This window comes from Chaetodon trifascialis, chromosome 4, assembly GCF_039877785.1.
Source record: "Chaetodon trifascialis isolate fChaTrf1 chromosome 4, fChaTrf1.hap1, whole genome shotgun sequence".
Classification (NCBI taxonomy): Eukaryota; Metazoa; Chordata; class Actinopteri; order Chaetodontiformes; family Chaetodontidae; genus Chaetodon; species Chaetodon trifascialis.
In genome coordinates this window covers 13,462,098-13,475,431 of record NC_092059.1, presented here as the reverse complement: position 1 = coordinate 13,475,431, position 13,334 = coordinate 13,462,098, and the positions used below count along the sequence as shown (strand labels likewise).

At 42.5% G+C, this 13,334-nt stretch overlaps 3 protein-coding genes across 3 annotated transcripts; 2 read left to right on the top strand and 1 right to left on the bottom strand.

The window, feature by feature from the left end:
- Window positions 1–1,154: 1,154 nt before the first annotated feature.
- On the top strand, window positions 1,155–5,352 carry rpf1 (ribosome production factor 1 homolog). The gene is made up of 9 exons (XM_070961530.1): window positions 1,155–1,518; window positions 1,865–1,921; window positions 2,045–2,125; window positions 2,211–2,306; window positions 2,664–2,817; window positions 3,271–3,353; window positions 3,596–3,777; window positions 3,903–4,029; window positions 4,563–5,352. Exons 1-9 carry the CDS (start codon window positions 1,246–1,248, stop codon window positions 4,602–4,604), a joined length of 1,095 nt encoding a protein of 364 aa, XP_070817631.1. The 5' UTR covers window positions 1,155–1,245; the 3' UTR covers window positions 4,605–5,352.
- Window positions 5,273–6,956, bottom strand: LOC139330565 (guanine nucleotide-binding protein G(I)/G(S)/G(O) subunit gamma-5). Its single transcript, XM_070961531.1, has 3 exons — window positions 6,732–6,956; window positions 6,408–6,559; window positions 5,273–5,555 (listed from the first exon to the last, which is right to left on the bottom strand). The coding sequence occupies exons 1-2, from the start codon at window positions 6,810–6,812 to the stop codon at window positions 6,434–6,436; spliced, it is 207 nt and encodes a 68-aa protein (XP_070817632.1). The 5' UTR covers window positions 6,813–6,956; the 3' UTR covers window positions 5,273–5,555; window positions 6,408–6,433.
- Window positions 6,957–7,745: 789 nt separating this feature from the next.
- On the top strand, window positions 7,746–13,319 carry spata1 (spermatogenesis associated 1). Its single transcript, XM_070961447.1, has 12 exons — window positions 7,746–7,879; window positions 7,986–8,092; window positions 9,361–9,478; window positions 9,684–9,737; window positions 10,043–10,454; window positions 10,844–11,009; window positions 11,100–11,154; window positions 11,354–11,465; window positions 11,548–11,673; window positions 11,901–12,076; window positions 12,434–12,532; window positions 13,055–13,319. The coding sequence occupies exons 1-12, from the start codon at window positions 7,802–7,804 to the stop codon at window positions 13,202–13,204; spliced, it is 1,653 nt and encodes a 550-aa protein (XP_070817548.1). The 5' UTR covers window positions 7,746–7,801; the 3' UTR covers window positions 13,205–13,319.
- Window positions 13,320–13,334: the final 15 nt, after the last annotated feature.

Genomic DNA, 13,334 nt, shown 5'->3' with positions numbered 1-13,334 from the left:
CAGACACTGAACACTGAACAAAACAATGACAATACTTGAATTAGACATAAAATAAAATAATATATAGACATAATATACTAAACATATTTGACAAAAAGTCAAACAAACACATCAAAAACAGACTATTAGACATAACGAAATATAAACGCCCTCAGCAACAGACTAATTTCAAAGTCACTGTGCACCTTGATGGCTAAGAAATTCCGTCAGAGGTTTCCACGCTGTTTCAAATTCTCCCGCCTTTCCCCTTGTTATGTAAGTCAGCTTCTCCATTACAATACAAGATGCCATCTCTTTCACCCATACATGTATCGAAGGTACACCCAGTTTTCTCCAATATAAAGCAATCATCCTCCTGGCCTGCAGGAGTCCAAAATCAATTAAAGTTGCCTGTTTTGAATGAATCAAAAAAATTTTGGGGATATATATAATATACACACTTTTGCTTGGTAAGGGACTTTCACATTAACAATGTCAGATATGTTTTGAAGAATTGTTTCCCAGTATTGTTTTGATTTGAGACAGTCCCATACACAGTGAAACAGAGTGCCTCACTCCTCTAAACATTTGATGCAAGTGTCAGGGAAGCTAGGAGACCATTGCTTGAGTTTGACTGGAGTAATGCAAGTTGTCATCAACCACTTGTATTGTAATAGCTTCCTCCTTGTATTAATTGATTGTTGTGAGCTCTTAAGCATGCCTTTTCCCACTCAGTCTTTTCTATGCTCTTGCCTTAATTACAGTCAAATAAAGTTATTTCTAATACATGACAAACATGATCAGGTTTGAAAAATTCAAATTGTTAGCTTAACAGTGATGGAAAAAGCTCTCAAACTATTTATAATTACGAAGTAAGGCGTCACTAGTAGAATTCATGCATTTAAAGTTTTGCTGTTGCAAAATTTGCAGCAAAGCAGGGAATGACACTGATTTGTGAAATACTGTGTTTTGACCCTCAGGGCCACCGTACGATTATACAACAGAAGTAACAATAAGCAAAAAATTATATAAACACTTTAAACTCTTTTTAAATTCCAACCTTTACCTAAAACTGGTTGCAGTTGCAGTCAGTCAAATGAGAGCGGGCGGCGCCGCTCTTTCTCCTCCTCACCACTAGGTGTGCTCACATTTTCATCAGTCACCACAAATCGGTCACTTCCTGTCTCCGGTCGTGAACACACGAACAGGCAGCCACCGTCACACACGTGAGAAGAAAAATCAGCCCAAACACACAACTGACACAAGATGGACATTACAGAGGTTGCCGTGAATCGGGACAACAAAGGTAAAAAGAAGAGGAAGAAGAATCCAAAGAAGAAGAGTGCAAGTCCGGAGGGAAATGGAGAAGACAGCGGGGATTTGAAGACGGAGCAGAAGCTGGAGAAGAGCGAAGCAGCAGCAGCAGGAGCAGGAGCAGGAGCAGCTGCTGCCTTTCCCCCCACCTTCAGTGTGTCTGAAATCAAGAATAAACAGCGAAGACACCTCATGTTTATGAAACTCAAGCAGGAGAAAAGAAAGGTAAAGGCACATATTTACACGAGCTCGAGCTGTCATTAGCAAGTTAAATACACTTAGCTAGTTAGCTAAAACGAATGCTTGCTCAAACAGCAGTCCCGTGCTAAATCCTACCTTCATCCGGTTCAGATTGTTTTCTGAGAAGTGTTTGAATATACCGTGTTAAACTAAGAGTATTTGTAATATTATAATGTTTAGTGACACCCAAACACTATACTTCGGTGCAAATCAGTTTTGTGCTATCTAACTTTTACTGCACTCCATGTCCCAAGTTACAGCCACATTCCCCGTGGAATGTCCATGCTCATATTTTCTCTGTCTTCACATTTTGTCTGTCTTCACATTTCAGCAAAAGCTGCAGCTAAAGAGAAAGAAGAAAAAAGAAAGGGAAGCTTTAGGTGACAAGGTGAGTTTTCTTTCTCTGTTTTCTGTGTTGCTGTTATGAGTCAAGGACTACATTTTAACATTAAAACAAGTAAACTGCATTAAATTGGGCATTCATTCTTTCATTCTTTTGTCCCTCATGTAGGCACCACCAAAGGAGGTCCCAAAGACGATAGAAAACCAGAGAGTGTACGACGAGACAACAGTTGACCCGGAAGACGAAGAGGTGTGGACCCAGTTTGACTGAGCGAGTTCAGACCAGAACCTCGGCTTACGTTTCTTACATTTGTGTGCTTTCCTGTCATCTGCAGGTTGCATTTGATGAAGGAACCGATGAGTTTTCTGCCTACTTCAACGGGCTGACAAACCCCAAAGTGCTCATCACAACATCAGACAGACCAAGAGGGGTGAGTGGCTGCTGCTTGGGACATAATGGGTGTTTTTATTACTTGTTTGATCACTTGATTGAAGTTGCCTGAATCTGGCTCTTCAATGTAAGCTGTCAGCAAACATGCCCCTGAGGACACTGCTTTTGATGCTATAGAATTATACAGTCTGAGTTTAGATTAGAGGATGAGACTGCATTCTTTATTTTAACCACACTTTGAGATTTGACCTGATTAGGCAGATTTTCTGGATTTAGGGAAAAATGTTAGTTTTTATCTTAATCTGTTTTGTGTGCCAACATGAGGCTTTGCTTGGCAAAACGCAGCAGACCAGTTTCACGTAACACATTTTATTGTTCTCCAATGTGTATCTTGCAGAGGACGGTGAGGTTTTGCGAGCAGCTGGCCACAGTAATCCCGAACGCCCATGTGTACTACAGAAGGGGTTTGGCCTTGAAGAGGGTCATTCCTCAGTGCATCGCCAGGAACTTCACTTACCTCATTGTCATCAACGAGGACCGCAAAGTGCCCAGTATCCTTGAAGGTAGATGTGTCAGGAGGATGATGCGTGATGCTCAAAACTGATTTCTGCTGCCCAGTATTTATTACATTGCTGCAATTTGGATAATGAGTGAGGATTCTGTTGAATTAAATGCATGCAATGTCCCGCCCACTGCCCATCTGATTGGTTACATGTCACAAGTAATAGCCCATCAACACTGAAGGCCACTGTGTCACAGACAAGCAAACAGGAAGGCATGTGCAGACTGGAGCTGCTCCAGCGAGCTGTGACTAAATCCAGCAGATTAAGAAGCGCTTTTCACTTTATGAAATTAACACCAGCGACTGGTTGCGGATTTGGTCAGACTAGAGCAAATTGACCAACTGACCAGAAGGTGTCAGCCCTAAATGACTTTGCACGGGCAAACTTTGACTAGGTGAGCTGTATTTTTTTTATGTCCGCTGCCTTAACCGTGACTTAAAGATGGGATGGTTCTCTGCCATCTACCCGACGGTCCGACGGCACACTTCAAGGTCAGCAGCGTTAAACTACGAAAGGAGATGAAGGCAAGTTGATAAATAAACTCTTTTCCCCCTGTCTCTGTTTGATTAAATGGCAAATGTGTGATGATATAACAATAATAATGGGTTTACTGTATGTAGCATCTTCCTAAACTGACTTTAGAAAAAGATAATGTACACGATCCACGGAGCCAAGCGTAGCTCAATGACAACAGACTATCCTAATTCTATCTATGAAGCCTCTGTTTAGCATCTCTTCTATCATGACTGTTCTTCTCTCTCTGCAGAGACGAGGCAAAGATCCAACTGAACACTCTCCAGAGGTGATCCTCAACAACTTCAGCACACGTCTGGGCCACAGCATCGGCCGGCTGTTCGCCGCTCTCTTTCCACAAGACCCCCAGTTTGTGGGTCGACAGGTCGCCACCTTCCACAACCAGAGGGACTTCATCTTTTTCAGATTCCACAGGTCGGTGTTTTAACTGTGAACTCAGAGATGAAGCCTTGTGATCAAATCCTCCCTGTTCAGAAGCTCTTCAGGAAGGTTTTTCTTGAATTTAGAAGGCCAATAAACAATTTGTCGGATCTCTCAAGGTACATCTTCAAGAATGAGAAGAAAGTTGGTATTCAAGAGCTGGGCCCCCGCTTCACCCTCAAACTGCGCTCTCTCCAGAAAGGCACCTTTGACTCAAAGTTTGGAGAGTACGAGTGGGTCCTGAAGGTGAGTCACCTCTTAGTTTTATGTATGGGTTTATATCAGCACGTTATTAATGGTCATTTGTTTTGTGTTGACACTTGCACAGTGCATTGATGTTCCATTCTTATGGAGGCCACTGTGTTTTTCAGCAAGACCCAACCTGCCCGATTCATCCTACTCTGCCTCTGATTGCTTTAGAGTATGGTCACACATGCGCAAAATTAGACTACAACTTTGGAATTTCACCTCAGCAGGTGATAGTCATTCGCCTGCGTTCGCGGATGTGTGACCGTACCTTTACCTGATGTTCTTACCCGAACCAATCTCATTCCTCATGCCTGAACCTAACCAACCCAACCAACGAAGGCAGCCAATCAGGGGGAGAGTAGGGTGGGTCTTGCCTAGAAAAGCAGGGGGATCTCTGGGACCTCTTTGCCATTCATATATGAGTGCAAGGCAATTCAGAAACATGTTGAAAGTATTTTTTAAATGTGACTCGAAATAGGAGTAAAGTCCCAGGCTTTTCCTTAAAAAAAATCTACCTCTTCTGTTTCCAGCGCCATGAGATGGATTCTTGCAGACGGAAGTTCCAGCTTTGAATGCAAAATAACAGCCAGCTTTTGTGGTCAGAAGAGGACAACGGTGTCTATTATCCAAGATATCACTGCTGTTTGTGGCTTTGCACAAATTGACTTCATAGTGGATATCCTGATTCCTTGTGGACGACCAGTGGCAACAGTACACGACATAATTTGAGTTTGACATCGATGACTGGATTCTGTGGCATCACGTCGCTGTAGAGTCACCCTCACCCTGAAAATGACGTCTATAAAGCTGCTTCAGCAGTGCTTTCTGGTGGCTACCTGTGGGACAGGAGCCTGTAGCTCATGGCAAAGACTTAAACTGTCTCTGTTAGTTGAGAGACGTGCAGGCACTCCACCTGAATATTCTGACCAGTGTCAAATTTATCTTTACATTCTGTTTGAATGTAGCCCAGAATTAATCAGTGTCATTGTGAGCCTGCCCTGGTCAGGCTGCTGTGCATGCAGTTATACAGATGTTAACACTGGTCTGTGGAAATTACAAGAGTAGTGAACTGAATGCAGCAGTGGACAGTGTCTGGAAATGGGTAAGTTCTTCAGATTGTGTCTACAGTGCAAATGAACGTGTGTGTAACTTTCAAAATAATTATGGACGACACATCAAACACCTTTCAGATTTCTACATTTGTAAATATATCCCTTTTAATAAAACACATAGCTGCAAGTTTAAAATGTGGAAATACCATTTATTTGTCCTGAAAATCAGGCATGAAAAATGTACAATTCAAAAGGCACGTATGTGTTGATATGAGTTAGTTACTTCTAAGCAAGACGGTTAAGACGTTTACTGTGCCACACAAGCACCTGGAAATGTTTCTGTGTGAGATCTTACAAAAGGCAAAAGTAAAAAAACTGTTAATTTAGTCTGCTTGTCCCCAAATTCCCGAACACTCCTGAGGCAGTTCGAGTCCAAAGCACAGGTCCACAAGGCACCACGATGTTCAGTACCTGCAGAGACGTCATGTGGATTAGTCGGAGCTGAACAGCATTTTACTCAAACGTTTAAAGAAGACTTTAAGTCCTGTGGGAAAGGTTTTCCAGGTTCTGCAGACAGTGTGGCTGTAAACTATAACCTTATGGAAACATGAGCCACAGTGCTGAGATACAGGTGTTTTTATTTTCATCCAATACCACCTACTAGTAGAGAAACATGTAGTGTTGGTACAAAAGCAGGTGCAGCACAGGTTTAAGCTTTTCAGACGCGCCTGCCCTCAACTTTTTTCCATAAATACATGATGATGGTTGTAATCCGTGTCTCATTTGAGAGCTAAGTGACTTGCCTTGTTTTCCATTTCCAATTCCAAAATAGCCAAATATTGATTAAAAAACTAAACTGCCAAAGTTCTTAATGCAACGCAATGTAATGCAGCCACGAACTGCTGAATCTTATATACATTATATATTTTATACTCTGGTCAAGATTCATAAGTGTCCAGATACCAGGTCAGGCAGGATTGCAGGGAGCTGTGTTTAAATGATGCACAAGTTAGTATAGAAAATATACTGAACGAGTGCGTTGATAAGAGCAATTTTAAGGCAATTACAGAGAAATTCAAGAGTTTGAGGGATTAAAACTGATGGTGGATCCATATTTAGGTGCAGCTCTGCTTGGGATCCTTTCCAGTTCCACGTTGCAGTGTTCCTTTGCCTGATGTGAACGAGATGTCAGAATCGATGGATGTGATTGAAAACAAGAGTGAAAACTATCCGAATTGAAAACAATCGGAGCTGCGATCTGTCGAAAAGCAGTGAATGAAATGAACGGAGCTTCATGTGCGGAGTGTCTGCTGTGGTACTTACAGAGGCAGCGGGCCGGTCAGTCGGTGCTATAGGAAGGAGCAGACCTTCTGCGGTCTGAACGGGTTGTTGCTGGACGACATGCCGGTGAGCAGGGGGTCCTGCATGGCGTTCTGAAGGCAGAACTGCTGCAGGTCCGCCGCGGCCTGGGACACCTGTAGGAAACCAAACGAGTCCCGGAAAGTTAGCTACTGTTATGTCACTTAAATGAAGAGTAGATGCGCTAGAGTGACACCACTGGTATAAAACAAAAAGAAAACCAACAAACGAAACAACACCCAGCCCAACTTTGAATACTAACGTTAACGTAGCGATCTTAACGTTTACCTTTACTCTGTTTAAGCCGGCTTCGAGGCGCAACTGCTGGACGATTTTCTTCATCGCTACGATGCTGGATGATCCCGACATGGTTAAGAATTTGAGGCTCTGAAGTCTTATTAACGACGAATATAAAAAACTTTTATAAATAATACGCTGTAGTTAGCTGGCTTGCTAACTAGCTCTTCCTCATCACCGAGTTTCCGGTTTTTTAAGGGAGTGCCCGCCGTTGTTGCGTTCAGGGAATATTCGAAGGAGAACATAAAATGTTTTCAGTTTATTTCTGCTTGGTTAATGTATGACCCAAAACGTATCATATACACACTAGCTTTATCATCGATTGTCGATGTACTTTATGTTGCCTGGTCGTTCTAACCACAATCATAAAAGTCACGGTTGGGCTTTGGGGGAGAAAGAACTATTTCATGCAAAATGTAATTATTACGACAAATTCCAGTGTACACGAAAGCAGCATCCGCACGATACCGATTGTGGCCTCTAGTGGTGGAAATGCATCATCACACTGATATAACCAGAGAGGAGCAAGAATATCTTAAGAAACCATTTTTTTAATGCAAAAGTTATGCAACCACTCAAACACGCTATAATCAATATGTAAACAAATTATGACGTCTCAGTAAAATTACAATTGGTAACACGCGCCGTTTCCTTCCTTCTTTCAGTTCAGATGAAACTTTAACGAAAGGATTGCATAGAATGCCATATAACTACCTTTCCAGCACCCATAATTCAAAGTAAATTAACATTTCTAAAAATGTAGAAAAGACTGAGTATAAAAACGGAATGTACCTGCATGACGAACGTAACTTGCAGGACAGTGTCAGCTCTGCTGACCACAGATGGGATAAACTGCCTCTTTCTGCAACAGTTGTCATCATCAGCACCAGAGCAACCACCGCTGGCACCCTCATAAAAGAAACTGCACTGGACGACCGGCTGTGTTTGATGACACCAGATTGTTACTGGGCAGTCCACGCTTTCACAGCGCAGAAAACAAGACGGCCTGCGGATAAACCGACGGGAATCGACCTCTTGTCAGTGTTTCTCTGCAGCTGCTGATGCTGCCTGGACTGACCATGGAGCTGTCTTATGAGTCAGTGAGATATCCTGAGGACAGAAGACCGGCCAGCTGTAAGGTATGTTGAGGGGCTGAATGCATGGTTGCAAAAGTTTCATTTTACAGTGATCTCAAGCAGCTCCCTGAAACCTCCTCTTCTTCATCACATATATGTATGTGTTCAGTTTGTGGAGCTCCATGTGCTGTATGTGCCAGATGACCAGTGGGATGTGAAGCTTAATAAAGTTCCTGCCGAGGCCATAGAGAGCTTCATATCTGCGGGCTTTATCAGGTGAAAGCGCTGGAAATGTTTCATTTGACTCAACACATCAAACTCAGAGGAGGGTAAACATTTGTGTTTGATTGTAGTGTAGGAAATTGCACACATGCAAAGGTATGAAAAGGTTTGGGCACCCCTGATCAAAATTTCTGTGACTGTGTTTAGTTCAGTGGGTAGAAGACAGGTTGAAAATTAAAGATTCTTTTCAACACTTTAAGTTAAATGAGTGAATAATTTTGGTTTTGTACAATGTTAGGATGAAACAAAGGGAAAGGAGCACCATGCAAAAGTTTGGGTACTCCAAGAGATTTGAGCTCTCAAGACCTTCATTAGCTTGTTAGGGCTAAGGCTTGTTCACATGCAGGATATGCAGATTTCAAAGCTTATAAATAATGTGACTCGTCAAACATTGTTCCAACAATCAGCAGCTGCCTAGCACTCTGAAAATGCTAATGATTGATGCTCACAAAGCAGGAGGGGCCTCCTCAGTTTGTCATGTAATGAAGAAATGGAAGTTAACAGGAACAGTGGAGGTCAAGTTGAGGTTTTGAAGACCAAGAAAACTTTCAGAGGGTTTACAAGTTGTGAAACTTGTTAAAGAGGGTGTTACTTTTGCTTCTTGCCCTTTTCCTTTTTTGTTATTTTGAAACTGTAAATCAGTCATCTTTGACTTAATGACTTTTGGAAATCAGGTCATCTTTTACTCACTAAGCTGTTTACAGTAACAGAAGTTTTGACCAAGATTACCCAAACTGTTACACGCCACTTTGTATATCTACACTGTCGAGAAATATTGTAAAAGACATGCAGCACTGTTACATTGATTAGGAAGTTTTGCTATCGGCACTTCATTGGTATAAAGTATTTTAATTCGTCCACACATGTGAACATGGCACCGCAGTTACTCCGATGCACTGAAGTAAAAGCACAATATTTTTCTCTGGATTGGATTGAAACTGTAAAGTCTCACTCAATGTCCAAATGCTCATCGTTTTCAAAGTAATAGTACAGCACATGAGTGCTTTTTAAAGCTTGGTGTGATGCTTGTATGTAAACTTTTGGATTTTTCCTTTATTCCAGTAAATACTAAACTTTCCCTCAGATCTGTATTCACAGCGTTTAAGCTGTAACAGGCAACTGAAACACACTGAAACCCAGACTGTAAAGTTTTACCTGGGTTTCAAAAGTAGTCTGAACATGTATTTTATAACATTTTATGATGATATGTTGTGTTACAGTTTAGTTTTCTAAAAATCTCCTTTTCATCACTGTCACGTCAGGGTTTATCCTGACATCACTCTGAAAACTCTGAGGAGCGAGCTGGGAGCTCTTCTTGGCGCCGAGAGGAGCATTGACAAATTCTCCTTCCTGAAATGTGTGGGCCGCAGTCTGGCACTGGTGAGTGCAGCTGGCCGTTTACTGTGGTTTTCTATAGCTGCTTGTGTTTCACCGGCCAGACAGTAGAGAGAAACAATGCAGACAGTTTGATTAACAAGTTCACTATTCAAGCTGCTACACTAAAGGGTGTAAAGTGCGTGAGAGAGCGAGCACACAGTTTTTACTGCCATGCCTCTTACAACGACCAAATTCCTCCCTATTACAGGTCAAGAGCAAACAGGAGAGGGATTTGAAAGTGAAAACATTCGCTCCACCGTATGTATGTGGAATCCATATTTGCACGTAGTTTTTTGTTTGTTTGTTTTGTTTTGCCTCCTGAATTTGGTGTCTTTTTCTTTGATGCAGTTTTAGTCAAAAAATAGTCTAACAAACCTAATCCACTCTCAGTCAAAGAAGGTGGATTAAGGTGTTCATTAATTTTGTCATGAATATCAGTGACTTCCTGTATGATCTGGTTCAGTCTGTTTCTTAGCTCTGCAGCTCTGCATTATCGGGTGATCCTCACATGTCAATAATGCTTCATCAGTATATGTCAGTGACTTATGTCCTGTCACCTGTCTGCAGGCCCCACAGCCCGAGCTGTACCTGCTGCCCTCTGTGGAGAACGGCAGCAGTGTTTGCTCCCAGCCTCTCACCCCAGACACCAGCAGCGGCTCCTCTGACCACCAGACCTATTACCACCCTCCCAAGACGTGCGGCCTGCCAGCAGGAACAAAAGAGCCTGTTAAATTCCCCCTCATCCCCCAGTGTTCCCATCAGCCGCCTCCCACCCCCAGCCTGGAAGAGGAAGAGGAAGAGGAGGAGGAAGAGGAGGAGGAGGAGGAGGATGAAGAGCAGAGCTATAGTTCCTCAGAGGCAGAAGGAGAAAATGAAGAGGAGGGTCTTTCTTCCAACAAGTTAGAGTGGGCAGAGCAGGAGTGTTGCCCAAGGAAGGCTCAGAATCAGAGGGCACCACAGGCTGTTTCGCAGAATAAAGGTAAAATTAAATGCAGCCTATAATATATGACTGAATGCATCATCTGTTCTTGTTGTACAGTTTTCAACCTTTGTAACTTTAAAACGAAGGGCCTCTGATATTCACCATGTTTTAGAACAGTTCTTGTCGCTCATCTCTCCCATTTTTGCTCCTTAAATATCCTTGCAGTGAAGCATGAGGATGAAAATCAGTCTCGTTTATATCATGTTACAAAATACTCTAGCCTCATCTGTTTATTTATTAAGCATATTGTAGCTTTGACAATGGTAGCTGGCATTTTAAAACATGCTTAACCAGGCCCTTTTTGCATTGGTGGAAAAGGTTTATACGTGTCATTTTTAGCCCCGATCTTCTGGATCTCACTTCATCGTCTGTCGCTCTGTCTACAGCTTTCAAAGAGTGTGAAGCTGATTCAGCTCACGTGAAAGAGCTGGTAGAGACAGAAGAAACCTGCGGAACGAAGAAACGGCACCACAGACCAAAGAGAGCGGCCACAGACTCGAGAGCAGCTCCGTCTCTGGAGGACAGAGATTCAGGCTTCTCCCTCACAGACGGGTGCAGTGCAGCAGGCTGAAGCATGCCACATTTGCAGGCTAATACTAATACTGATACTGCTGCCTGTTCTAACAGTGTGTCTGTTTGCAGGCTGAGGACATCAAAAGACGCACTGAAGTCCACCAGGAATAAGCCAATGAGCGGGGTAATGTATGGCATTACATTACATTACATTACAGGGCATTACATTACACTACAGGGCTTTTAAGACAAGCAGGACTTGTCCACTTTCTTGCAAGTTCTTTGGTGGTCAGTCCAATTCCGCTGCCAGCAGGGGTCTTTGAAGTGAGCAAAGAGCTGGAATAGAGACTAGATGGACTCATGTATTTTTTGCTCATTTTAAGGTGACAGACAGTCCAGCGGTGTTGTCTCGGCCTGTTCGGTGCACCTCTCCCCCTCCAGGTCTGCACTTGGTCACTCAAAAACCAGATGCCTTTCCTGTCTTTCAGGCGAACAGTAAGCTGCCACTTTGGCCAAATACCAGGGATTAATAATCATTCTTTCTTTGTGCAGAAGTGACGTGGTTTGTTTCTGACAGGAGAGGAACTGATCGAGGAAATCAAGCTGGTGAGAGAGGACAGGAAGCAACTGGAGTGGACGAGACAGGAGTTGCTCAGAAAGGGGAAAGATCTGTTGGCTCAAAACAGACATCGCAGGAACCAAGGTGAGCAAAAGATACTGTTAATAAAAAGCTACGATTTTATTAGTTTATCAGCAGCCTGTGAGCGCAAGAACATTCCTCATCACCGTGCCTTATGTGCTTCCACAAACCTGCAACATATTGCCACTGTGACATCATAATTAATGTATGGATGAATATTCTAGTGCAAAAGCTTTGCCTGACAGCAGATTCCTGATTGCAGACCTAATCTCTTCCTGTATTTTTGACAGCACGTGACAGCTGGAAGAAGAAATATTTTGAAACCAAGAAGTGCACAGCACCATTGGAGGAAAATCTGAAAAATTTGCGACAAGAGTTGGAGACATTTTACAACAAACTCCTGCACCAGCTCCAGGCCAGAGATATCAGAGGGAAGCCACGACGACAGGGCAGATCTTCCATAAAGGTAAAATCCGTTTTATCTTGAATTTGTGACTGATTGTCTGTTTTGCCAAATATTGAAAGGGAGGCAAATTATGCATTTGTGTGAATAATAACTCAGAAGACTCCTTCACTGCATTCTTTAGTAGATTATGTTCAGTTATACTGCACTCCGGGTGAATACTGGAATCTGATTGGCTCCAGGTGTCGTTAAATTCCCGATAATGGACACTTTGTCTGCCAAAGACATGGAAGTGGAACACCCGTGTTGTCTGCTGTGAAAAAGGCTGTTGAAGAACTTAATGAAACACACACATCTGGCAGTTGTTTTTTTTAAACTATGAACGTCACTTGATTCATGAATTACTATGATAAATTTCAGAATGAGCTCATCATTCAGATCATGACGGAGAGCCATGAGATTGACAACCTGAAGAGGAAGGTAGAGGACGCCAAGATGAAGCTGGTAACAGAGATAAAGGTAACTGATTTTCTATTTGTTGATCCAACTGTTTCTGTAACGTACAAACAAAAGTAACAAAGGAAGTTAACTAGTTGGTTAAGAGAGATATTTGAAAGTAGCACACATTTCTGTCCTTTTTGGTACACCTGCTACAAGTACTTATATTCCATGAAAGAGATAGACATACTGTCACATCATCACTAATGAAGACTGCAGAGCAAATCAGCATGTTTGAATAGTTAATGAATAATCATTTGATTATTGTTAAGCCCTATATTCACGTAGCGTGTCAACTTTAACTCACTTTCTTTATATAGCCCAAAATCAGGACTTTGCACTCTCATCTTATAAGCAGATGTTAACACTGTTTACACACATTTTATTTCAAGAAGCCTGTACCACTGTGACAAAGGCCTGAGTCAGAAAATTTAATGATGGATGAGCTCCTTTATTCAGGCTCGGTGGCTTATAGCTGGTGTGCCATCTGGTGTATTGTATTAACAAACTATCTTTATTTTTTTCCATGAATGTGCTGTGTAGTTGAGGAAACAGGCTGCCACAGAGCTGAGGGCCCTGAAGGCTGAGCTGGCCCAGAAGAAGAGCCAGTCCTCTCATCCTGGTCCTATGGCCTCTTTAAGCTTTGGAGATACCACACGGGACAGAACCCAAGTTCAAAGCACCTCCATGTAGTGTCGTACCTGTATATACAGAACTGTGAACTGTGGTCTGGCCTTAACTCTGCTGGGACAGGTGGATTTTGTTACATGTATGTGTGTATGTTTGTGTCAGGAGAGTAACTGAACAATGATTACTATTTTAC

Bases quoted from the DNA above. Each gene is read 5' to 3' on its own strand.
- rpf1 (XM_070961530.1), top strand. From the start codon at position 1,246: ATGGACATTACAGAGGTTGCCGTGAATCGGGACAACAAAGGTAAAAAG. The intron at 1,519-1,864 runs GTAAAGGCACAT...TTCACATTTCAG, and splicing joins TCAAGCAGGAGAAAAGAAAG to CAAAAGCTGCAGCTAAAGAG. The intron at 3,354-3,595 runs GCAAGTTGATAA...CTCTCTCTGCAG, and splicing joins AACTACGAAAGGAGATGAAG to AGACGAGGCAAAGATCCAAC.
- LOC139330565 (XM_070961531.1), bottom strand. From the start codon at position 6,812: ATGTCGGGATCATCCAGCATCGTAGCGATGAAGAAAATCGTCCAGCAG. The intron at 6,560-6,731 runs GTAAACGTTAAG...GGTTTCCTACAG, and splicing joins CCGGCTTAAACAGAGTAAAG to GTGTCCCAGGCCGCGGCGGA.
- spata1 (XM_070961447.1), top strand. From the start codon at position 7,802: ATGCTGCCTGGACTGACCATGGAGCTGTCTTATGAGTCAGTGAGATAT. The intron at 7,880-7,985 runs GTATGTTGAGGG...GTATGTGTTCAG, and splicing joins GAAGACCGGCCAGCTGTAAG to TTTGTGGAGCTCCATGTGCT. The intron at 10,455-10,843 runs GTAAAATTAAAT...CTCTGTCTACAG, and splicing joins GGCTGTTTCGCAGAATAAAG to CTTTCAAAGAGTGTGAAGCT.